This window comes from Camelina sativa, chromosome 9 (genome assembly GCF_000633955.1).
Source record: "Camelina sativa cultivar DH55 chromosome 9, Cs, whole genome shotgun sequence".
In the NCBI taxonomy this organism is placed as follows: domain Eukaryota; kingdom Viridiplantae; phylum Streptophyta; class Magnoliopsida; order Brassicales; family Brassicaceae; genus Camelina; species Camelina sativa.
This window is the reverse complement of record NC_025693.1, coordinates 34,450,867-34,476,414: the sequence shown is the minus strand read 5'-3', so window position 1 is coordinate 34,476,414 and position 25,548 is coordinate 34,450,867. Positions and strand designations below refer to the sequence as shown.

At 36.4% G+C, this 25,548-nt stretch overlaps 3 protein-coding genes across 3 annotated transcripts in view; 2 read left to right on the top strand and 1 right to left on the bottom strand.

Moving 5' to 3' along the window:
- LOC104714041 overlaps positions 1-775 on the bottom strand; it is a 5,439-nt gene extending 4,664 nt beyond the window's left edge. The window contains exon 1 of the mRNA XM_010431278.2: positions 243-775. Within this exon, the coding sequence (XP_010429580.1) occupies positions 243-455 (213 nt within the window). The 5' untranslated portion in view covers positions 456-775. The remainder of the gene's footprint in view (positions 1-242) is intronic.
- Positions 4,517-5,079, top strand: LOC104714040. The gene has a single exon (XM_010431277.2). It carries the CDS (start codon positions 4,592-4,594, stop codon positions 4,943-4,945), a length of 354 nt encoding a protein of 117 aa, XP_010429579.1. The 5' UTR covers positions 4,517-4,591; the 3' UTR covers positions 4,946-5,079.
- On the top strand, positions 5,426-25,259 carry LOC104714039. Its single transcript, XM_010431276.1, has 36 exons — positions 5,426-6,436; positions 6,894-7,038; positions 7,439-7,717; positions 7,850-8,017; positions 8,111-8,320; positions 9,321-9,415; positions 9,691-9,865; positions 10,070-10,491; positions 10,756-10,879; positions 11,205-11,300; positions 11,432-11,503; positions 11,891-12,028; positions 14,715-14,868; positions 15,000-15,346; positions 15,669-16,129; positions 16,228-16,551; positions 16,671-16,886; positions 17,831-17,921; positions 18,035-18,112; positions 18,193-18,483; positions 18,575-18,772; positions 18,951-19,439; positions 19,512-19,673; positions 19,825-20,157; positions 20,251-20,333; positions 20,444-20,548; positions 20,867-21,095; positions 21,316-21,681; positions 22,234-22,335; positions 22,930-23,073; positions 23,165-23,253; positions 23,711-23,793; positions 23,871-23,986; positions 24,242-24,327; positions 24,532-24,733; positions 24,885-25,259. The coding sequence occupies exons 1-35, from the start codon at positions 5,577-5,579 to the stop codon at positions 24,695-24,697; spliced, it is 7,497 nt and encodes a 2,498-aa protein (XP_010429578.1). The 5' UTR covers positions 5,426-5,576; the 3' UTR covers positions 24,698-24,733; positions 24,885-25,259.

Sequence of the window (25,548 nt, the reverse complement as noted above, 5' to 3'; positions counted from 1 at the left end):
GCAGTAGCAGATTTAGGATCAAAGCCAATAATCAAACTAAGCATAGGAACGAAGATACCACCACCACCAACACCACCTACACTACCAAACGCAGCACCAAAGAATCCAACAAGTGTTCCCAAAACGATTTGCCAATTAAACTCAAATTCCTGTTTATACAACAAAACAAAACCACCCACATGAAGAACATAATTACAATCTCACAAAGAGACGAGAGAGACTTGGAGAAGAATGGTACTTACAGGCCAAACATGATGGTAACCAGTTTGATCAGATTCCCAGAGAAAATTAACGGCTCTGAGAAAGAAACTACTTGATTCATTTGAACCAAACCTCTGAGCTTTTCCTTTGATAAGGCTTCTTTCGGCGGAGACGAAGGCGAAAGCTAAAGCGAAATTGAGAAAAACCAAGAGTACCGATCTCAAACCCAACCACTTCGATTTCAATTCCGCCATTTTTGGTATTACGGAAGAGAAAATAAAATAAAAATCAATGATGATGGAGAAAACAAAGCGAAAAGGAGACAAATTCAAAAAGGGGGGAGGAGAATGGTGTCGCTTCCACGATCTAAAGAGAGAGAGATCAGGATTCAGACGACAGGTGCATGGGAGATTCAATATTTTCTCGAGCAAAAAGAAATGAATAGAACTCGGATTTTTTAATTATTACTATGTTTTTTTAAGAATGAATGCCAAGTAGACAGAGCGATTGCGTATCTTATGTTTTTTTTTTTTTTATGAAGAAATTCAGATATGTTAACATGAATGACGCACATTGAGACAACACTATAGGTCACGTAATGATGTAATTGAACTACTTTTCATTTATTTGGACAAGCACAACAATGTCATTCTGACCACCTGTTATGATAGTACTATATACTGATATACATTAAAGAATGGGGGCCAATTAGTGAGATAAATAAAAAAGAAAGAGAGAAAAAATGTGTATGTGTAATTAAAGTTTGATTAATTTGGTTGGTATCATAATTTAAGACTTCTAGTTGTACGTTAAAAAGGTACTATCATAATTTATGTTAAGAACTTGGTAGACGTAGTGGGGCACTTGATTTGGATTTAATGGGTAAGGGGAAGGAAAATCAGATTTAAATTGAGGATCAATCGACAATTAGTTTAATGCTATTTTAATATTTTAAAAATATATTAATCTGTTATACTTAATTTTTAAACAATACAGTACTGTTTTTGAAACTCCAGTAAATATATGAAAACATATTATTAAAATAAAATTTTATGATTTTCTTTAAAAATTTTAAAACATAAGTTATTTTAAAACATAAAAAAAATTTCCAATATAAATGTCTTATAACAAAAAAATTATTGTTTTATACTTGCAGTCTAAAAATAATTGGGGTATGCAGGTGCAGGTAGAATAACTGATTTTTTCATGGGCTTAGACCATCTCCATTGTATTTCTTTATTTTTTTTTCTAAAATAGAGTAACTCAAAAATAGAGCATTGTATTCCTCCAATGTATTACTCTATTTTCACCTTTATAATAGAGTTAGTGTAAAAAATAGAGGTGAGAATAGAGTTGCTCTATATATAGAGCAATCCTATTATTTTCTCTATTTTAGAGTAAAATATAGAGTACGGTTGGAGCAAATGTTGCTCTATAATAGAGATTTGACTCTAAAATAAAGTGGGGTTGGAGATGCCTTTAGTCATTAATCACGGTGGATCCAACAATTATATGGAGATTAATAGAACTAGAAGGAAAATAAGAATTTTTTTTAAAAAAGCAACTATATATTTATTTATATGGACAAGCATATGTCATTTAGACCACCTGCTGCTATGATATATGGAATATATGTGTATAAAAACTTTTTTCAAACCTTTGAAAAACTTTATAAATATTTGGATCCAATCTCTAAGTAGTAGTTACTATTCAGAAGTAGCTTAAAACCCCTATAAAATTTTATAAATTTCTAGATTTTATAAAAGATATTTTGAAAAATAATTAGATAAAATGGAAATTTTAAAAATTGGTACACGAAAAGTGGTAGTTCCCAAAATTCTACTTTTATTTCTACTTTACTCTTTGAGGAATGGTCATTATAAATGAAATGTAGTGCCGAAAAATTAATAATGATAATAATAACTTTTAAAATATTTCACTATATCAAGATATTAAGATCTAAATCTAAACCCTAAAATATGACATGAAGTGTCCCATCAACAAAGATGAAATTCACTTTCTAAGATGTAATTTTAATTTGCGGAATAAAGATTTAGCAAAAATTTTGTTACAATAGACAACGAGATGATTAATAATAATAAAGCAGTCAATTTTGTTGATAAAGAATGCAAAATGATTGTCTTAACTCTTAAGTAGATAAATGATGTTTGGACTCAAAAACATATAAAGGAAAAAATTGGTTGAAGTGTCGAATTAAACAACAAATATTTGAGTGAACTTTATAGAACATAAAATCCTTAAATATGTTTAGTTCTCGTATTATCTTTACAAAATTTAATATATTAAATTAAAGATAAAAATGGTGAAGATTTGTTAACTTAAAAAAAAAAATGAAACTCTCTCTACTTTCAGTTAAAAAATTGGAAGTTTAAAATTTTGGGATCAAGATTAATAACAATTGTCAATCTAATTGTATTTTAATAGTTTAATAACTTAATACTAAAATTCATCGTTTACTTTTGAAAACAATAAACAAACAATGACATTTTTATTTTTTTCCACAACTGCCTCATCAAAGGAAATAAAAAGACACTCATTTTTTCTTTTGACTAGGGGTGCCAACTGCCAACAGTGTTGGCCCAACACGGGTGCTAAATGCTAACGTGATGTTTTCCCTACTTTTTTTTTAATAATACATACACACACTTGTCATGATTTATGCATATTTAATGGTAAATCCATGATACATATAATTCGCTAGTCATATAAAATTTTAATAGAATACTAATTAAGACTATAGAGTAAAGAGTGTGATCTTGGTTTATATAATTATTTATAATCTGAAACTGGCACTCAAGTATCACATTAACTGGATAAAGCCTTTTTATATAGGACAGTCAAAGTGGTGGACTACTAGGAGAGAATGGAGATCTCAAATTATTTCTTCTTATTTCTTCTTAATGATGTTTTTTATAGTGGTTAAAACTTAAAAAGCTAAAAAATGATGTTGATATGTGTTTGTCTGTCATAGATAACTCAGACCCATACCATACTACTATGAAATCTAAATTGAACTAGAATAGGGAGCCAACAAACTAAAATTACTGTAAAACCTCTATAAACTAATAATCTAAAAAAATATATGATATTTTTTTCATTTATAATCATGTTAATTTATTTATTAATTTATAGATAATTTTCAATTGCTTTATAATGTAAGAGTTTATCTTAAAGCTCTAGAAAAATATGAATTAAGACCATTTGATCTAAACATTTAATATATAAAAAACCTGTTTTGACAATAAATAAGAAAGAATATCCGCTTTGTAAATGATACACATAAATTCATAATTATGAGTAATGAGTTTAGTTGTCACATTTTAATAACCTATAAGTTTATTAAAATGAAAATAATGCATGTGTAGGAGTTGTTATATATTTAAATGATACTGTATTAGTTTAGAATACTAATGAACCACTTATTTACACATGATTTTTTATTAGTATTATCTTATTAAATCAGTAAATTTCTATACTGCCTTTCTCGTGTGCCTAATTTTATTATTATTTTACAGTGTATTATGTTGTAGACGATTTATTTATTACTAGTTGTTCGATATACTGCCAACTAAATTGTCAATGAAACAAAAACTATCCTATCCTTACTTTTATTTTAAAATTAGGTGTAGTGCACACAAGTAGGTGATATGTTACCAATCATTTTTTTTTCCTCCTAATTTTTCTGTTTTCCAATAGTTTTCTGTCTTGTTATTTTTGTTTTAACACAAACTAAATTCGTCAGGAAATTGTCGAAAGTATCAACAAAAATATCTCTAAGAAATTCAGGTGTCTTCTTCTAGGCCTAGAATCCAAGATCTTGATATTTTGTCTACACATATCATATTTAGTATATATGATTAAAACTCACATAAAAAAATAAAAAATATATCATCTTATGGTAATTAGAACTTGGTTTTCTTTTGTTCTAAATTAGAACTCAAAATTATAGATAAGAGACGACCTTTCCAAATAAAATACCTATCTTATTTTCTTCATGTATGATCCGGTATGTATATTCTGTCAAGAACCAACAACAACAACGTACAACAACAAAAAAAAGACAAGTCAGATCTAAAGAATAAACAGGTCTACTTTTGACTATTGTATTGTTGTGTGTTTGTAAATTAGTCAGAAACCGGCATTTAAAATGCATCCTTTTCATTAATTAATTATTCATACAAGTTGGCTAACGCAGTTTCATAAGCCTTTCAAAGCTGACTTTTGAATTAGTCTCTCTTTTACGTCTCCTCCTTATCCATCCATCTACTACAAATATATAAATAACACAGCTAACATAGTCACAAAGACAGAAGACAAAAATAATATTCGACCAACCAAACAAACAAAACAAAAAGAACAGAAGAGAAAAATGATGTTTGAATCTCCAAGCAAGAAGAGATGGAACGTATTATCATCAGCTTCTTCTTACAGAGAGACAATTGTACTTGGAAGATACAGCAAGAGTTGCAGAGAACAGAAGCAACAACAACGAAGAGAAAGACTCGTGCCCAAGTGGAAGGTTTTGTTGATGAAGCTCAAGCTGTTGCCGTCTCGTTCTTCTTCCACGAAGGTCGTGGCTTATGAGCCTTACGATTATGCTTTGAATTTTGATCAAGGGCCAGGATGGCACGACCACGACGAACCTGAGAATCTTTCTAGGTCTTTCTCTTGTCGCTTCGCTGATCCCACTCGGATCCGAGCAACACGCTTGCTCTTGTATTAAGTTTACTATACTTTTCATTTCTTCTTTCCATTATTTTTCGAAAACTTTGTTTTTCAGATGATGAGATCATGTAGTTTAGCCATGTAAAAAATGAAGAAGAAACAAAAAGTTAGGATGATTGGTTTAGTTTTATTTATTTTGGAGGCAAGTCGTCATAAATTGTTTGTTATATTACCGCGACAACTAAAAAGAACATGAAAACCATCCCAATTAACATCAATGATAATACAAATTGCAGCCATGATCCTCTAAAATGGTAAGTATAGTAAAAATTTGTTTCAATATTCATGCTAATATCACTACGACGGTCGACGGTGTTAATAATAGTATCGATAATAATTAATGAAACCCGTTAAAATTAGAAGACAGAAACCATTGGTTAACAACTTTAGGATCTAACCGATATAATCTAATAAATCGGTTTAATTACATCTGTATGCTGTACCAGCCTTATATTGGTCTGCTCGACTAAGACCACGCTTCTCAGCCAAAGTTTGACGATTCCAGACCAAAAATTCTTCACAAAAACAAAATATCTGAAAACCCAAACGCGGTGAGATATTCTCAGATTCTACGGAGATTATTGATCGGTATGTACTAGATTCATCAGTGATCGGAATCCGCGGCGGCCATGGATGAGGAAACGGAGATTCTCTCTCGTCTCGCGGCGAACCACCTTCATCTGGCTCAATTCGAGCCGTTGAAGGCTACGCTACTCGCTCTCAGGGTTCGTAACCCTGACCTCGCACTCACGATTCTCCAAACCATCGTCTCTAACGCCGGTAGATTCGATAATGTCCTCTGGTCACGCTCTTGCCCTTCCCCGTCTCTTCTCTCCTTCCTCTCCACGATTGAGCTTCTGAGATTCGATAATCCTACTTCGCCTTGGGGGTTTGATTCCGAGACTCTTAGTTTGCGCGCGGATTTCTTGTTGATGGTCCAGGTCTTGATCGATAGGGTTACTGAGAGGATTAAGGTAGATCAGAGAGTCGAGTTAGAGAGTGAGGAAGACAAGAGGGATGAAAATGGTGGATTGGGAGATTGTTTAAGGGTTTTGCAAGGTGTTTTGGAGTTGGGTGTTGATAGGTTGAAATTTGATGTTGATACAACTGGTAGTAGTAGTGAAGGAAGTAATAAGATTGAGGAAGATGCAGTTGTGTCTTTGAGGAGTATAGTATTGGATTACTCTGATGTTTTTGATGCTTTATGTTGTAATATACAGAGGCAACTTATGGGTTGCCAGGGTTATGATACATGTTTGGTGGAGGAAGTTCAGGGAGATGAACAGGGAAGGGAGATAAATGAGGCCACCACATGCATTGGTTCTCCGGAGTTGGATAACATCAATGTGTTTGCTTTGATACAGCGAAATGTTCAGTTAGCACAGTTGGATGCTATGAAAACAAAGTTAGATGAAGGGGAGGAGCGTGGTGCAGCTGATCGCATTCGTTATCTTCACCTTGATTATGGAGTAGAGAAAGAGAATTATCAGTATGTGCTTGATTTATACAGTCCGAAAATACATGAGGTTTTTAAATTATAACTATGCCATTTGTTTTTTATTGCTCACATAATTCTGAGGATTTGGATTATTCCACTGGTTTTGTATCCACTGTTTGAGTGGATTAGGCCTTTTCTGTTTTGAAGAACTTGAGAACCTTGACTTGGGGTCGGAGTTGAGGTCTAGCCTCAGGGCTCACAAAAAAAAAAGAGAAGCTTTTTAAACATTGCTATTTAGTTTTCATTTATTTAAATAGGAAATCATAAACAGTGGGAAATGTTCATGTGATACTAGAAAGGGAACCTTTATAGCGGATGAAGGAATCCATGGCCTTGCAGATTCCATTCCATTCCTTGCATTTGCCTTCCTGTTCCTGGGAATTTACTTTTTGCATATTTAAGAATAGAGAACTTACTTCAATCGTTCTGTATTCTTCTTTTGTGACAGTGCTGTTCTAAAAGCTCTCCTTTCAAGAGTTATGGAGAAAAAAGATGAATATGGTGACCCTTGGCAGATGGTGCGCCAGAACTTGCTGTTTATTTATAAAGAAGCTCTCTCATCGAATTGTGGAGATCTTGTTCAGATGATCCAGGTTGTTATAATTTTCATAAAAGCTGTTTTAGGGGATCATTCTCATTTAAAACGGGGTTTACATGTAAGAAACAACTATATTTTAGTACAGATTGCTGAACTGAACACACAAAAAAATTGCGTTACAGATCCTGGTAATATGTACTATAGTTAACATTCGTTGTGATTGGGAACTTAGGACTGATATTTATCTTGATCATGCTGGAATTTTAAGTATATCCAGTTGGCATTGTTCTCGTATATACCTTGTTAATATATACACTGGGGGTATTTTAGTTTAGTGGTCGGTCTGAGTTTAAGGGTTTGCTTATATGTGCCTATTGGAATGTGTATATCTGTGGCTCTGATTAAGTTATCTTGTACTATACGCTGTTATGTACTTACAATGTTTCCCTCTGCAGGGTATTCAAGATGATATGCTCCTACCAGATAGCCAGCTACATTTATCTCTCGACAATGAACATATTCCGCTCCCTCTCGAGTGTTTCCGGCGATATCTTGTAGACTTGAAAGCTGAGAGAAATGTAGAGGAAAAATGTTCCCCTATGAGCAGGGCAATTACTTCTTGTCTCAGAGATATGTATCATTATGCTCGTCTTTCTGGATCACATGTGTTAGAGTGTGTGATGTGTGCTGCTTTGTCTTCTGTAAAGAAAGAAAAGATTCAGGAAGCTGATGATGTAGGTGGTATAAAATAATTACATATGTTCGTACTGATTCTCTCACTGCAGTATCATTGATTGGCTGCTGCCCCATTCAGACTTCCCTTTTTCTATTGGGATCTGAAAGTCTCTTCTGCTGATATGTTACAGGTTCTTACTTTGTTTCCCCGACTTCGCCCATTAGTAGCTTCCATGGGTTGGGATCTGTTGCCAGGCAAAACTGCAGCCCGTAGAAAATTGATGCGGCTACTTTGGACTAGTAACTCTCAAACAATTCGGTTAGAAGAATCTTCTCTTTATGGAAACCAAACAGATGAAGTAACTTTTTCTCTTTTGCGTAGTCTGTTATTTGTATCTACTGTTTTTAGAAGGTGACAGCGAAAGTCTAACAAGATCCAATGATCTGCGCAGAAATCTTGTGTGGAACATCTCTGTGATACACTATGCTATCAGTTGGACCTTGCATCTTTCGCTGCTTGTGTCAATTCTGGTAAATCATGGACGCCAAAGGCATCTTTCTTGATGCATGGTAATGCGTCATCTGAGCATGATGATGGTGAGGTGGATCCTTTTGTTGAAAATCTAGTGTTGGAGAGGCTTTCAGCGCAAAGTCCACTTCGGGTAGGTCTCTCTTGAACCATCCTTTCTACAGACACTATGTTTGGCTGTCCGAATAGACGTCTCTAAGCTAAAATTAACTTTTGCACTGTTGGTGGAAAATTTCATTACATATCATATCATGCTGGCTAGATTCATTTCCTTACAGTAGAATTGGTGTCTCGTAGGGAATACATGAAATTAAATAAGAAGAGATATAGATAACACGATTACATGATATGTTGCTATGGTTTATCAGGAGTCAAGACTAAAAAAATAATAGGATCACAGTGGCATTTTAAGTCCATTTTGGATAAATATACAATTTAGTTTGAGGGTTAAGATATCTATTTCGCAAGAGTTTTTAATATTGTTACCAAGCAAGGAGCTGGATATTTAACAGGCTTCCTTGGATCAAAAGAAATGAATTTATAGCTCCTAATATACTACTACTACTTTTTTTTTGACGTGAGCACTTGGAGAAATTAAAGATACATCTTTTTTTTCCTGCATAATATATCACTTTTCACTCTGCCCCATTGACTTTTAGTACTGTATTTTGAAAAACGAACCTTACTCCTGGGAAGGACACTGACATTGTCATCAGTTTCATACAGTATAAATTTAAATGTGTTTTGAGATCTTCCACTGAATTTATGAGTTTGGCACTTAGTATGTCAAATCACCAATAATGTATCAAGAGAAGATGTATAATGTCTAAGTTCTTGTAGATTATCTTCATAGGAAAGATTTAAATATCTGCCCTCTTTGCTCTCCCCTTCCACCTCTCTGTTCATTCTTTCATTTTTTTGTTTTTGCCAAGTTATGTCAAACTTTATCAACTAGGTGCTGGTATATCGCGCACTGCTGTAGTGGCATGTGTTTTGTCTTGCTCTGGTCATGTGAAATTGTCTCCAACTCTGTTAGGTTGAATTATAGCGGAACTATTATCAATGGGTTGATCATCTGCACGTTTTCTTTGTGCTCTTAATCTGACAAGTATTAATGACATACAATTATGTAGGTATTGTTTGACGTTGTTCCTGGTATAAAATTCCAAGAAGCTATTTCACTGATTAGCATGCAACCTATTGCTTCAACTGCAGAAGCCTGGAAGAGGTCAGTTCAATAAAAGTTTATATAGCTATGTTATATACTAATACTTCAATCATTTCTGTCTTTTTTTATTTTCTTGGATAGATGTATCCGTGTCTTGATTTTAGCACCTGACCTTTGAACAATAATTATTGAATTAGCAAACTTGTTTTGTTTGTTGTTAATTTCAATGCGTGTTTTGTAGATTGTGCATTCTTAAATGCTCTTCCAATTCTATTAATCTGGGGTGAGTCTTTTGTAGTCAGTAGTTTCACTTTTGATGTCTTCATATATTGTAGGATAGAAGATATTGAACTGATGCATATGCGCTATGCTTTGGAGGCTATTGTTTTGGCACTAGGTGCAATGGAAGAGGCCATGAAAAATGAGACGGATGCTAGTCGTCGAATCGTATTTTACCATTTAAAAGACCTCACTAACCATCTGGAGGCCATTAAAAATGTTCCGCGCAAGGTATACATTGACTAATTTACAAGAAGCTGGGCTTCTGCCGTCAATTTTGTGAGAACGCCATATTGAAAATAAATTAGAATTGAATACTATTTCCTATGAAAATAGATATGCTTCATACTTCATCTTCACGCATGTGATTTCTTTGATTTTTTTCAACACGTTACACTTTACATGTTTTTAACATGCGATCTCTTCTGTTTGCAGATTATGATGGTGAACATAGTTATTTCACTCTTACATATTGATGATATCCGTCTCAGTTCTACGCAATGTGTCTCGTTGGAGAGTGTTTCTGAGAAAGGTAATATGCCTGATTTGGATCTTGGCGATCTTGCTACAGAAGGGGAAAAGGAAATTGTTATATCTTTCACAGAACAGCTTCTCGATGTTTTACGCCGCAATCTTCCATCACATCTGATTGAACAAGAGTGTCAGCTGGATGATACTCACAGTGCTGATGGAAGACGGGCTTTAGAATGGAGAGTATCTATGGCTACGCGTTTCATTGAAGATTGTGAATGGCGGTTATCTGTTATGCAGCATCTTCTGCCACTTTCTGAACGCCAGTGGAGCTTAAAGGAGGTTTTGAGTGTTCTCAGGGCGGCCCCTGCAAAGTTGCTTAACCTGTGAGTAGATTTATCTTTTAATGATTGGTTCCTTTATTAGTTATCAGGGAAAAATTGTTATCCATCTCACTATTTTTTCCATTTTCACGTCTAAAATGTAAGGGAACCAAATTGAAGTTGAAAACGAAGAATGATCTCTGTTTGTACGGAAACGTTTATATGATTATCAAGTTGTCTCTGCTAGAGTTCCCAAAATTGAATTGTCTCGAGTAATACTTTGCTCCCTCGTGCCACTTCTTTACGAAATTAACTCTTATTCTGCAGCTGTATGCAAAGAGCTAAGTATGACATTGGAGAACAGGCAGTTCATCGGTTTGCGTTATCAGCAGAGGACAAAGCCACTCTCGAATTAGCTGAATGGGTTGATAATGCCTTCAAAGGAACACTGGTATCTTTCGTAATATTACATCACAATGCTTGCATATATGTCCACCTTAGATGTTTCTACATCTTGAATACTGGGATTAGACTATTCTGATATGAGACCCCTTTTTCCTGCCTTGAGGATTGTATATTTGTACTGCTCTCGTTCCTTGCTATATGTCGTTAGGGATGCAGTTTGTATATTGTTCATAAGATGTTGCCTGACGTCATTGAACTTTTATTTATTGTTGTCTAAATTCTATGCGATTCTATTTCAAAGGATTAGGCATGTGGTGGATAACATTGAATACCTAGTATCTACCTATATCTTGATTTCTTAATATTCTCAGGTAGAAGATGTGATGTCTCGTACTGCTGAAGGAGCATCTGCCGTGCAGGATTTAGATTTTCATTCTTTAGGTTCCCAATTGAGTCCATTAGCTGTGGTAAGTCCATGTAGTTATAATTATTTTCTCTAACCATACAATTGCTTTAGCAAATTCTGATAGGATTATCCTGCAATCAATTGGCTTGCCTACCTCTAAGCAAGTTTTAAGTTCCCTTTTTCTGATGCCAGATTCTACTATGCATAGATGCGGCTGCTTCTTCTGCCAAGTCTCCAACAATTTCCAAACAACTTTTGGATAAGGCAAGCAGTGTTCTTGATTTCCTTATACTTTAACTTGGTCTATATATGGTAATTTTTTGGTTGCTTTTTGCTTCTTATTTGTACTAGGTCTCTGTCCCCAGTTTCTATATTTTCTTTTGTAATCTTCTATTTATTTGCACTCCGCAAATATTATTTTGGTGAAATGCATTTTGGGAGTCTGGTTAACCAGACATTCTTCTACATTGTTGTATTGCTTTTTGTACTAAGCTAGCAAGCTTTGGGGTAATAATTTCAGTTAAAGTTGAGGCACTGTTTGCATGATATCAAACAGTGTACCGTTAATGTTTGTATTACATTAAAATGTTCAAGAATGGTCAAGAAAGTATACATACTGTTGTTCCTAAGTAGTTTTTATTTTGTGCGCAGTCTCAAGTTTTGTTATCAGAAATTTACCCTGGAGGATCTCCGAAGGTGGGGTTTACTTACTGGGATCAGGTCCACGAAGTTGCAATAATCTCTGTATTGCGAAGGATCTTAAAGCGTCTGCAGGAATTCCTTGAACAGGTCAGTCAAAGGCACAACTTTCATTTAGTTTAATATATATATATATATGTTTTTGTTGAATTTTATAATGATCGATATGTGGAGATCATATGAGATATTATTGCCTAGTATGGTAACAGTTTTATCTATGATGATTTTCTATAAGTTGCTTGACTGCTTAAGAGATACATGACTTTACTTTAGGAAGCAGTATGTGAGTGATCTTTTGTTTTTTACCATGCTCTTTCTAAGGTGCACAACAACATGTTAGGATCCTTCTCTTTTCTTTTCTTATTCCCGTTTCCCTTTCTTACTAGTCTCCTGATCTGTCATGCTTCAGGATAACCCTCAAATTCTTCAGGCCAGTTTTAGTGGGGATACCATAATTTCATCTTGTACGGAATCCCATAGACAGGGACAAAAAGATCGTGCTCTTGCAATGCTACATCAAATGATTGAGGATGCTCATATGGGCAAGAGACAGTTCCTGAGTGGTATTTTATTTTGTCTTTCTCTACACTCTCTATATGTTCTTGCTACAGTATGCAATTGACTTACCTCCTCTCTGCGTATTATGTATATTAGACCTTTCATGTAGTTATAACTATTTTTCCAACAAACAACAGGTAAGCTTCATAACCTAGCGAGAGCACTCGCTGATGAAAAACCAGAAGTTAACGTATTTAAAGGGGACGGATCGGACATGGCCATTGAGAAGGATGGAGTTCTTGGTCTTGGGCTAAAATATACTAAGCAAAGTCCTGGTTCAGCAAATAGAGTCGTGGATGGAAATCCTGTTTCCTATGAAACAGAAGACAAGGAAAAAAAGTCATTTGGCCCATTAAGCAACAAAACCTCTACTTATCTATCTCAGTTTATACTCTATACTGCTGCTATTGGTGACATAGTAGACGGAACTGATACAACCCATGATTTCAACTTTTTCTCTCTTGTTTATGAATGGCCTAAAGACGTAAGTGTTTTTGTTTTTTATTCTTATGTTCTCAGGATATTTTTCATTTAAATAATCGCCCTCGTCATTAATGCTTGTGTGATCCTCTTATTCTGCTTTTATTTGGAGAAATACTACCGGGTTTTGCTTTGCTCTATTCTGTGAACTCTAGCAATTTTTATTCATATACAATATAAACTAGCGAGCAGGATGAGTGGCCTTTAAAATTTTTGATATTATGGTTGATACTATTGGCCTGTGTGGTAATTACTTAACATGAATTGCTGTGCGACAACGTTATACAGATCTATAACTAACCTCTTACTGTTGGTGCATGTTGCAGCTATTGACGCGTCTGGTGTTTGATCGAAGTAGCACAGATGCAGCTGCGAAAGTTGCTGAGGTCATGTCTGCTGATTTTGTTCATGAAGTGATATCAGCTTGTGTTCCCCCAGTTTATCCTCCACGTGCTGGTCATGGGTGGGCTTGTATTCCCGTCATTCCAACCACTCCATGTTCTCAGTCAGAGGGTAAAGTGCTCTCTCCTTCAATAGAGGCCAAACCCAACTGCTATATTCGTTCCTCAGCAACACCTGGTGTCCCTCTGTATCCTCTTCAGTTGGATATCATCAGGCATTTGGTAAAAATATCCCCAGTACGAGCAGTTTTAGCTTGTGTATTTGGTGGGAGCATATTGTACAATGGCAGTGATTCTGTCATATCTAGCTCTTTGAACGATGAGTTTCCAAGTTCTCCTGATGCAGAAAGATTGTTCTATGAATTTTCTCTTGATCAGTCTGAGAGGTACTGTCAAGCCAAAGTGTTCTCTTCTCCTTTCAATTTGAAATAACTCAGTGCCTATGTTCCATCATATTCTATGATATTTTACTTTTTCTTCACAGGTTTCCCACTTTAAACCGATGGATACAAATGCAGACTAATCTTCATCGAGTTTCGGAATTTGTTGTGACACCTAAACAAAAACCTGATGACACACGGATTAAACCTGATGAAAGAACTGGGATCAAGAGACTTCTTGAACATGACAGTGACTCGGAGTCGGATACAGAAGAAATTTTTTCTAAAAAGAACATTCAACCAACATTGACAGACGACAGTGTTCGAGATGGTGGATCCTTTGATACTGGAATAAGTAGAACTGATCCTACAGTTTTCCTTTCTTTTGATTGGGAGAATGAAGTACCGTATGAGAAAGCTGTAAATAGGTATGTCGTTAGCTTGTGAAAAGTTTATCAGATTGATATTTTAATACTTTCTGGATCATCTTTATTATATTTGGTTGTTTTGAGATTAATAGTGTTCGTTTTGTTTAATTTTATGCTAGATTAATTGATGAAGGAAAACTAATGGATGCTTTAGCACTTTCGGACCGCTTCTTACGGAATGGGGCTTCTGATTGGTTACTTCAGCTCCTAATCAAAAGTAGAGAAGAAAATCCTTCAACATTAGGACGATCTCAGGGATATGGAGGTCAGACCAACAGTTGGCAGTATTGCCTGCGGCTAAAGGACAAACNTTGTACAAATGGTAACAGTTTTATCTATGATGATTTTCTATAAGTTGCTTGACTGCTTAAGAGATACATGACTTTACTTTAGGAAGCAGTATGTGAGTGATCTTTTGTTTTTTACCATGCTCTTTCTAAGGTGCACACCAACATGTTAGGATCCTTCTCTTTTCTTTTCTTTTTACCGTTTCCCTTTCTTACTAGTCTCCTGATCTGTCATGCTTCAGGATAACCCTCAAATTCTTCAGGCCAGTTTTAGTGGGGATACCATAATTTCATCTTGTACGGAATCCCATAGACAGGGACAAAAAGATCGTGCTCTGGCAATGCTACATCAAATGATTGAGGATGCTCATAGGGGCAAGAGACAGTTCCTGAGTGGTATTTTATTTTGTCTTTCTCTACACTCTCTATTTGTTCTTGCTACAGTATGCAATTGACTTATCTCCTCTCTGCGAATTATGTATATTAGACCTTTCATGTAGTTTTAACTGTTTTCCAACAAACAACAGGTAAGCTTCATAACCTAGCGAGAGCACTCGCTGATGAAAAACCAGAAGTTAGCGTACTTAAAGGGGACGGATCGGACATGGCCATTGAGAAGGATGGAGTTCTTGGTCTTGGGCTAAAATATACTAAGCAAAGTCCTGGTTCAGCAAATAGAGACGTGGATGGAAATCCTGTTTCTTATGAAACAGAAGACAAGGAAAAAAAGTCATTTGGCCCATTAAGCAACAAAACCTCTACTTATCTATCTCAGTTTATACTCTATACTGCTGCTATTGGTGACATAGTAGACGGAACTGATACAACCCATGATTTCAACTTTTTCTCTCTTGTTTATGAATGGCCTAAAGACGTAAGTGTTTTTGTTTTTTATTCTTATGTTCTCAGGATATTTTTCATTTAAGTAATCGCCCTCGTCATTAATGCTTGTGTGATCCTCTTATTCTGCTTTTATTTGGAGAAATACTACCGGGTTTTGCTTTGCTCTATTCTGTGAACTCTAGCAATTTTTATTCATATACAATATAAACTAGCGAGCAGGATGAGTGGCCTTTAAAATTTTTGATATTATGGTTGATACTATTGGCCTGTGTGGTAATTACTTAACATGAATTGCTGTGCGACAACGTTATACAGATCTATAACTAACCTCTTACTGTTGGTGCATGTTGCAGCTATTGACGCGTCTGGTGTTTGATCGAAGTAGCACAGATGCAGCTGCGAAAGTTGCTGAGGTCATGTCTGCTGATTTTGTTCATGAAGTGATATCAGCTTGTGTTCCCCCAGTTTATCCTCCACGTGCTGGTCATGGGTGGGCTTGTATTCCCGTCATTCCAACCACTCCATGTTCTCAGTCAGAGGGTAAAGTGCTCTCTCCTTCAATAGAGGCCAAACCCAACTGCTATATTCGTTCCTCAGCAACACCTGGTGTCCCTCTGTATCCTCTTCAGTTGGATATCATCAGGCATTTGGTAAAAATATCCCCAGTACGAGCAGTTTTAGCTTGTGTATTTGGTGGGAGCATATTGTACAATGGCAGTGATTCTGTCATATCTAGCTCTTTGAACGATGAGTTTCCAAGTTCTCCTGATGCAGAAAGATTGTTCTATGAATTTTCTCTTGATCAGTCTGAGAGGTACTGTCAAGCCAAAGTGTTCTCTTCTCCTTTCAATTTGAAATAACTCAGTGCCTATGTTCCATCATATTCTATGATATTTTACTTTTTCTTCACAGGTTTCCCACTTTAAACCGATGGATACAAATGCAGACTAATCTTCATCGAGTTTCGGAATTTGTTGTGACACCTAAACAAAAACCTGATGACACACGGATTAAACCTGATGAAAGAACTGGGATCAAGAGACTTCTTGAACATGACAGTGACTCGGAGTCGGATACAGAAGAAATTTTTTCTAAAAAGAACATTCAACCAACATTGACAGACGACAGTGTTCGAGATGGTGGATCCTTTGATACTGGAATAAGTAGAACTGATCCTACAGTTTTCCTTTCTTTTGATTGGGAGAATGAAGTACCGTATGAGAAAGCTGTAAATAGGTATGTCGTTAGCTTGTGAAAAGTCTATCAGATTGATATTTTAATACTTTCTGGATCATCTTTATTATATTTGGTTGTTTTGAGATTAATAGTGTTCGTTTTGTTTAATTTTATGCTAGATTAATTGATGAAGGAAAACTAATGGATGCTTTAGCACTTTCGGACCGCTTCTTACGGAATGGGGCTTCTGATTGGTTACTTCAGCTCCTAATCAAAAGTAGAGAAGAAAATCCTTCAACATTAGGACGATCTCAGGGATATGGAGGTCAGACCAACAGTTGGCAGTATTGCCTGCGGCTAAAGGACAAACAGCTGGCAGCGACACTGGCTCTTAAGTAAGTAAACTTATAATATCTTAACAAGTAACAACCATGAAGTGCAGTATCATATATATATACATGCTACTTGAGCCAAAGTTTGCTTAAGCATTTTGCTTTGGTTCTCCGGAAATGAATTTGACCAAGCCGACTCAGCAAATGTTTAGATGTGACCATTAGTATGGACTTTTTTTCTTTTTCCTAGAATGATTTAGTGATGGTAAATCTCATTTTGATTGGATTTTCCTGAACTCTTTCGAACCCGCAGTGCAGTATTTTCACCTGACCCATCACTAGGTGATAATTGATTAATAAGATTAGCATCTATAGTCAGTTTCGGAAACATAAGAATCAATTCCTTTATGTCTCCTGATATGAACAGCTAGGTAATGAGCAAATCAACTTTAATGGTATCACTTATTCACTTTTTCTTAAATCATTATGTTTGAGGCAATGACGTAGAGAGAAGGGAGATGGTGTGATTTAATATGAGATCTAGGATCAGAATAAGATGGCTGTGCTAGAAGATAGAGCGATTTGCTACACTGATTGTCTTGACTTGTTGTTATCTTATGTATGAAAACCAATGTCTTGCAGATTTCACATTGCTTTTATTTATAAGTTATAGACGCCTCTAGGGTTTAATGAATCATGTTATCCCATGTTTCTTTTGCTTACTGCCTTGCCATTTTTTTGTTCAGTGTATTTGACTTCATACCTATGATTCATTGGTAGATCTTTCTAAATGCTTCATGCCAAAACATTCATTCTTTCTGTTTCTACACTTAGGTCCTCCAAATATTAGTTTTGAGATACTGTCTTAACACATGTATAATGTAGGATTTACGCTTATGTTAGTAGATTCAGGAAACATTTTTATATTGCTGTCTTATTTCAAGCAGCTACACGCAGTTTTGTTCTGTCATGGATCTGTTTTGAAGCTCTGATATGTCTTGGATCAGGTATATGCATATGTGGGAGCTTGAGGCAGCCTTAAACGTTCTTACAATGTGTAGTTGTCATCTCTTAGAAAGTGATCCAATTAGTGTCGAGGTATAAGGGAGTTTTGCTTTCAGTTCTAGATTCCTGCATGTAACTTTAGTTGCTCAATCACCCTGTAATCAATCAATCGAGATCTAATTTCAGTTTCTTCTTTGTGCATCTAGATGTTGCATAGGAGAAAAGCTCTGCAGAAGTACAGCCACATACTTTCTGCAGATGACCGCCATAACAGCTGGCAAGAGGTTATGTTTCTTCCTTTTGTTTGAGATCATGTTTGGCTCTTCGTATACTGTGTCACTCTAAAAATCTAAAAGGGAAACAGGTAGAAGCCGAATGTAAAGAAGACCCTGAAGGCTTGGCTCTAAGATTGGCTGGGAAAGGAGCTGTTTCCGCTGCATTGGAGGTGGCTGAGAGTGCAGGATTATCAATAGATCTTAGAAGGGAATTACAAGGACGACAGCTTGTAAAGCTTCTAACCACTGATCCACTCAATGGTGGTGGTCCTGCAGAAGCATCTCGATTTCTATCTTCACTTCAAGACTCGGCTGATGCTCTACCAGTGGTTATGGGTGCAATGCAATTATTATCTGACCTTCGTTCAAAACAGCTCCTGGTAACAACTTTTTCTGCTTTATTTTCATGGTGCTACGAGGTCATAGATTTCTGTTAGGTTTTGAAGAATGTTTGTTTCATCTTCTCTGTAGGTCCATTTCTTCCTGAAGCGGAAAGATAGCAATCTGTCGAATTTGGAAGTCGCTCGGCTTAATTCTTGGGCTTTAGGTCTGAAAGTGTTAGCTGCACTGCCACTTCCTTGGCAGCAGAGATGCTCTTCGCTTCATGAGCATCCCAATTTAATATTTGAAGCTCTGCTGATGAGAAAACAATTACAATATGCCTCACTGGTACCTAGAGACAATCTTCTTTTGAATTTTCCGTGAATATCATCCCTATTTTTGTGAAAGGCTCTTCTATAACTCTTGTCCATGTCTTTATATCTTTTGAAGAAGTGATTTTCTCTATATTTCCTTACTCTGTTTGCTCTCTGAAGTTTCTGAGACTTACTTTTATGTTTTCTTTCAGATACTTAAAGAGTTCCCAACATTAAGGGATAACAATGTTATCATGGCCTATGCAGCAAAAGCTATGTCTGTTACAATTAGCCCACCACCAAGAGAACCTCGAATAACTGTGTCTGCATCAAGGCTAAGACAAAAGCCAAGAGCAGGGCCAACAGCAAAAGCATCCTTCACTAATAGCTTAAGCAATTTTCAGAGAGAGGCTCGAAGGGCATTTTCATGGGCTCCACGTAATGCTGAAAACAGGACAACGTCAAAGGATGTTTATCGTAAAAGAAAGAATTCCGGACTGGGGGCTTCTGAGAGAGCTGCATGGGAGGCGATGACAGGTATTCAAGAGGACCAGGGATCATCATATTCGGCAGATGGGCAAGATAGGCTACCTTCTGTTTCTATTGCTGAAGAATGGATGCTAAGTGGCGACACAACCAAAGATGAAGCTGTTCGCGCATCTCACAAGTATGAAAGCACCCCAGATATTATCCTCTTCAAGGTATTGCTATTCTTATTTACACTTGTGGCATAACTGTAAGCTTCGTACTTTTTGACACTGCTCTTCTTCTAGGCTCTGCTCTCACTTTGTTCAGATGAGCTAGTATCGGCAAGAAGTTCCATGGACCTATGCATCAGTCAAATGAAGAACGTATTGAGCTCCAAGCAGTTGTCAGAGGGTGCGTCTGTTGAAACAATTGGCCGAGCATACCATGCGACGGAGGCATTTGTGCAGGTATGACATATTTTATTTAAATCATCTTCCCAAATCATATTTGGAGGATGACTTTTATATCAGGGAAATACATGGTCGATCTTCTATGTCCTATAACTCGATTACCTGATGTGAATGACTAAGGCAACTATTTCTTTGCCTGATTGTGCAGGGTTTGTCTTATGCAAAATCTTTACTGAGAAAGCTTCTAGGTGCCACTGAACCGACAAATAACAATGGTGAAAGAAGTAGAGATGTTGATGATATATCTTCTGATGCTGGCAGCTCCAGTGTTGGCAGTCAGTCAATGGATGAACCATCCGAAGTTCTCTCACTTGCAGAAATCTGGTTGGGGCGCGCAGAGTTGCTGCAGAGCCTCTTAGGGTCTGGAATTGCTGCTTCTCTTGATGACATTGCTGATCAATTTTCATCCGAATGTCTACGAGACAGATTAATATCTGATGAACGATATAGTATGGCGGTGTATATGTGCAAGAAATGCAAGGTAAAGTTTTATAGCTTGATTCTCTATCCCATGGTAAGGCCACTTCATCACAAATTCTCAATAACTTCTGCTTGTGTACTTGATTAATTTCAGATTGATGTTTTCCCTGTGTGGAAAGCATGGGGTCTTGCTCTGTTACGGATGGAGCGCTATGCTCAAGCTCGAGTTAAATTCAAGTACGCTATAGTTTAAAAGCTGCAGCAAACACATGAACTGTAACCTTCTTTTTGCATATTTCATCCTCAGGTTGCGTGCTGTTATATAGTTTTTGTTTTGTGCTCTATAGGCAAGCCTTTCAATTGAAGGGGGAAGACATTCCTGATGTTATTCAGGAGATAATAAATACAATAGAAGGAGGTCCGCCTGTGGATGTGTCAACTGTCCGTTCCATGTAAGTGTCTCTGTTTAACTAAAACTGTTAGCCTAGTATGGGGCGTAGTCGAGAGTTATTTCTTGGTAAAATGTCTTGGTAATCCAGTCACGGGACGGGAAAGTCATTGATCAATATAAACTTCACTTGAACACATGATGAACTAAATGTGTCGTAAGTACATAAAAGTGGCTTAATTAGCTAAGGTGTAAAGAATTATAAAATTTGTGGGAATGGAGAACACAGTCATGATTAATATGTAAGTCGAAGGGGAAAAATGTAAAAGGCTTTGCTAATCCACCTCCTGATCTTATTCTTGGGAATGTTGACACATCTCAGGTATGACCATTTGGCGAAAAGCGCGCCAACAATTTTGGACGATTCTTTATCAGCAGACTCATACCTGAATGTTCTGCATATGCCATCAACTTTCCCTCGTTCAGAGAGGTCGAGAAGATCTCTGGAATCAGAAAAAAATAATTCTGTACCCGGTTCAGACTTTGAAGATGCGCCCCGAAGCAACTTGGATAGTACACGATATTCTGAGTGCACCAACTACTTGCAGGAAGTAAGGCAATAATATTCTTGGGCATTCTGGAATTTGCAAGTTTTCTCTCCTGGAATTGCTCACAATATACCTACCTTTCTTGAACATATCTTCCTGTGCAACCGATTTTTAGGAGTGGTTTCTGAGTTTATATGACATTAGCATTATTTGCAAACATATGAACTGGTTACATTTTACTTTTTATTTTGGTTCATTGAATTTGTTTCTTCTGATTCCGCAGCATGCTCGCCAAAACCTGCTTGGGTTTATGTTCCGCCATGGTCACTCTAAAGATGCATGCATGTTATTCTTTCCGCCAAGTGCTCTTCCGCCTCCTTTGCAAACTTCATCTGTGGGCGCAGTAAGCTCATCTTCATCACCTCAACGAACAGATCCATTGGCAACTGAATATGGGACCATTGAAAGTTTGTGCGAGTTTTGTGTCGGCTATGGAGCTATCTCATCCCTGGAGGAAGTAATTACAGAAAGACTTGAATCTGTAAAGCATCAAGATCAAGTCATAAATCAGTACATAGCTGGAGCTCTTACACGTATATGTGCTTTCTTTGAGATCAACCGGCATTTCAATTACCTATACAAGTTTTTGGTAAGAACATCTTTGATGTCATGGTTCTTTGGGTACAACTTATTGTTGGGTTGTTTCACGTAGAATTTTTCACTGTTTGTTATACTAAATAGTAACTACGATCTTGCATGCACATAGGTTCTTCTGCACAGTTATATAGCAATGTAGACAGATAATCGCTGCAAATATAAGAGTACAAAACTCTGCATCTTATGATTCTTCAGCTAGTCTTATTATCTTGGATTTACACCTCTCCTCAATATGAACCATAAACCCTGATTCAAAGCTGAAACAAGTTTTTAGTGCGTCTTTATAAGTGCAGATCCTATAGTTTAATTTTATGACTAAGGCTGTGCATTTATGGTATTGGTATAAGTTTTTACTCTGATGCAACAAAAAACGTATATGTGATCATGTGTTGTTGATCATGACCTATTAGTGTTCTTTTCTTTTCTGGAAAGACTGGCAAGTGGCTCATAAAACTCTATGCTACATCCTGAGAGCCTAACTTTTTTCAGGAATACTTGTGAAACGTAATGCTAATTGACTTGACTTTTCTTTTTAATTGTTCAGGTACTCAAGAAGGACTATGTCACCTCTGGGTATTGCTGTATTCAGCTTTTTATGAATTCTACAACTCAGGAGGATGCTGTAAGGCATCTTGAGCATGCAAAGGTATAGAGTCCGTAGCTCTTTCCTCACTACCCATTCCATCTCTGTGTCTACTCTGAATTGTATTTCCCGCAATGCCTTTACATGCAACACCCATCTTAAAACACGTATCAACTAAGTGAATCCAAAGTATGTGTCTTTCTGATTTGCAGGGTTTTTAAATGCATTTTTTGTGTGGAATGTAAAAATTTTAGCATTATAAAGTGGTCTAGAGTCGATTGAAACAATCAGGCATCACTTTGATGACTATGTGTTTGTGGCAGTAGGTGGCACACAAATTTGGACCAGGACGCTTTTTTTTCTCTCTCTCTTTTTTTTCTTTCTCTTTGCTAAATATTATGCAATTATTTGACCAAGAGCACTTCTATAAGTTGCATGGGACATTGAGACAGGTTTTTGTTGCTTACAGGACATCATCTATTCTTAGATACTTACTAGTTACTACTTGTATGAATTATATCTTGTCTTGGGGCCTAAACGAAGAACAGCCCTGCCATCATAAGGATACCAGTGTTGCACAAAACTATGATAACGTCTATGTTGCTAGTTAATCTTTTTGTGTGTTTGGATCGGTCTCTAACTATCCTCTGGGTACAGGCACACTTTGAAGAAGCCTTGACAGTGCGTCATAAAGGTTCAGACTCGAAAAAACTTGTTACAAAGGGTATTAGAGGAAAAAGTGCCGCAGAGAAGCTGAGTGAAGAAACTCTTGTTAAGTTATCCTCACGGGTGAAAATACAGGTAACTCTAGAACCCGTTTATGTCATCCGTTTGTTGAAGTAGGGATTTATAGATTAATAGCTTCACCTTTGTGGGTTTTTTATTCCTATAGATTGATGTGGTGAAGTCCTTCAGTGACTCTGAAGGAGCACCATGGAAGCATTCCTTGTTTGGAAATCCAAATGATCCAGAGACATCCAGGTTTGTCCTCAAAAAATTTCTGCCATAATTTATTGACACAACTTAGTTCCCCCATTATCATTAAACAAATTTCTTATACCCTTACATAAGTTTAAAGAATATATTGGTAAAGGAGAAAGACAGAGGGCTAGTAACAGTGCTGCACTGACTTGTATTCCTTTCCACACTGCCTTCATAATTTCACTTCACTTTTCTTTGACACCCAAAGAGAGACTTACCTAGTATTTCTAATTCATTTCTAGCTTTCTCTTCACATAGCCATAATGCCTATCAAATGACAGATAGCGATATTTTTTCCATGTCCAGATAATTCAACACATGTTTTTTTTTCCCTATCCTTAAAGGTTGTGCTACTCCAAATGAAACTGAAAGACCAAGCTTAATAGTCGTATTTTCTTTGGTGAAAATTTGAAGGAAAAACCTTCAGCTGATGTCTTTCCTTGGCTTATACTTTCAGGCGAAGATGTGAAATAGTAGAGACTCTTGTTGAGAAAAATTTCGACTTGGCTTATCAAGTTATATATGAATTCAACCTCTCAGGTGCCTATTTGTTTTATGTTTGTATCTGTGTATTATTGTTGTAAGTTGTATCTGACTTTTCCCTTAATTCTAAGCAGCTGTGGATATATATGCTGGTGTTGCTGCGTCATTAGCCGAAAGGAAGAAAGGCAGTCAGTTGACGGAACTTTTCAAAAACATTAAGGGAACAATCCAAGAAGATGATTGGGATCAGGTACTGAACATTGCAGGTGTTCAAGACTATTAAAGTCCAATATAAAACTCTTTTCGGGAGTTTCACAAAAACTTATTTAATTATTGGCCAAAAGAATATTTTTTCAAGCTAAATTGTTCCTCATCAATCTGTTTAAAGCCGGTGGTAAATATGGGTATCTGGATGTACCTTTCTATACTTTCATTCCGATTAGGCAATTCTTCAGATATAGGGAAAGCTTGTTCGTTAAGCCTTATATTCTTTGAAATGCTGCAGGTCCTGGGTGCTGCCATCAACGTATATGCCAACAAGCACAAAGAGCGCCCTGACCGTCTCATTGACATGTTAACAAGCAGCCATCGGTAATATATTTTCCTGTTATAATTGCTTAGATCTTTACACTATGTTCCACCCCATGAAAAAGAGTATCACTCCTTGAATTTTGGTTCCTTTATTCATAAATTCACTGTTACAGAGATGTGCTCATGTATGTAATAAATTGAATCGCATAGTACAAGTATGCGGGATCGTTAGGCTGATACATGTTTGATTGTAAACGAGTGCAGAAAGGTGCTGGCTTGTGTGGTATGTGGCCGCCTGAAAAGCGCATTCCAGATTGCGTCTAAAAGCGGAAGCGTGGCTGATGTTCAATATGTAGCTCATCAAGCCCTACATGCTAATTCGCATACTGTACTTGATATGTGCAAGCATTGGCTAGCTAAATACATGTAAAGCCTGTAATCTCAATGACATCGAAGCCAACTTAAGGTAAACATCTTTTGTTTTTTTTTTAGCAGATTAGCGATTAGTCTTTCTTCATATTTTTGTTCTGCGCGCGTTTTTCTTGCCAAAAAAAAAAAATGAAAATGAAAAACAGACTGCCTGATGATGAGGTTTTTGCTTTAAACTTTGGGAGCAGATTGTTTAAAAGAAGAACCTGCTGGAAAATGGGTTAGGCTCTCACATGAAGATCATTAACTGATGATTCTCACGTATGAGATTATTATGGGTTGTGTGCGTTGACACAAAATAGTGAACATGCAGATGTCTACTTGTAAAAAATTTCTGGGTTCATCAATGGTTGGCTTATATACTATATTGAATCTGAATGTATGAGGTTGATTTTTATGCGGCTTTTTTGCAGTGTTGGGGTTTCGAAACTAATCCTGTGTTGTTAAATAATTATATGGGAAAATTATATAGAACAACTCAGGACGAAGATACAACAAAGAAAGAGTGTAATTGTTATATCATAAAGGTGTTCTCGGCAAGGTTGAGAAATTCTCAATCTATTTTTTTCGTTGCCATATCATAAGAACAGAAAGATACATAGTCCTCTATATTTTTCTTTTCTATTGTACACTCTATCAAACAATTAGCTATTTTCTGTTAAATTTTAATGTCTTACAAAAGAAATATAACTTTCTTACCGGAAAAGTCTGATCATTTCATTTCAAAGAAAACAGGTAGATGCACACTAGAGGTGAGAGCAAATAATGTTCAAACTTAAGATGTGGAACCTCTGAATCTCTTGTTCTTGAGACCTCTTAGTGCCTAATTGAGAAAACGGAGTCTTTTCTGAA

Excerpts from the sequence above, each read along its gene's own strand:
- LOC104714040 (XM_010431277.2), top strand. The coding sequence starts at position 4,592 with ATGATGTTTGAATCTCCAAGCAAGAAGAGATGGAACGTATTATCATCA.
- LOC104714039 (XM_010431276.1), top strand. The coding sequence starts at position 5,577 with ATGGATGAGGAAACGGAGATTCTCTCTCGTCTCGCGGCGAACCACCTT. Across the intron at positions 12,029-14,714 it reads TGCAGGAATTCCTTGAACAG|GATAACCCTCAAATTCTTCA; the intron begins GTCAGTCAAAGG and ends GTCATGCTTCAG. Across the intron at positions 23,254-23,710 it reads AATGATCCAGAGACATCCAG|GCGAAGATGTGAAATAGTAG; the intron begins GTTTGTCCTCAA and ends TTATACTTTCAG.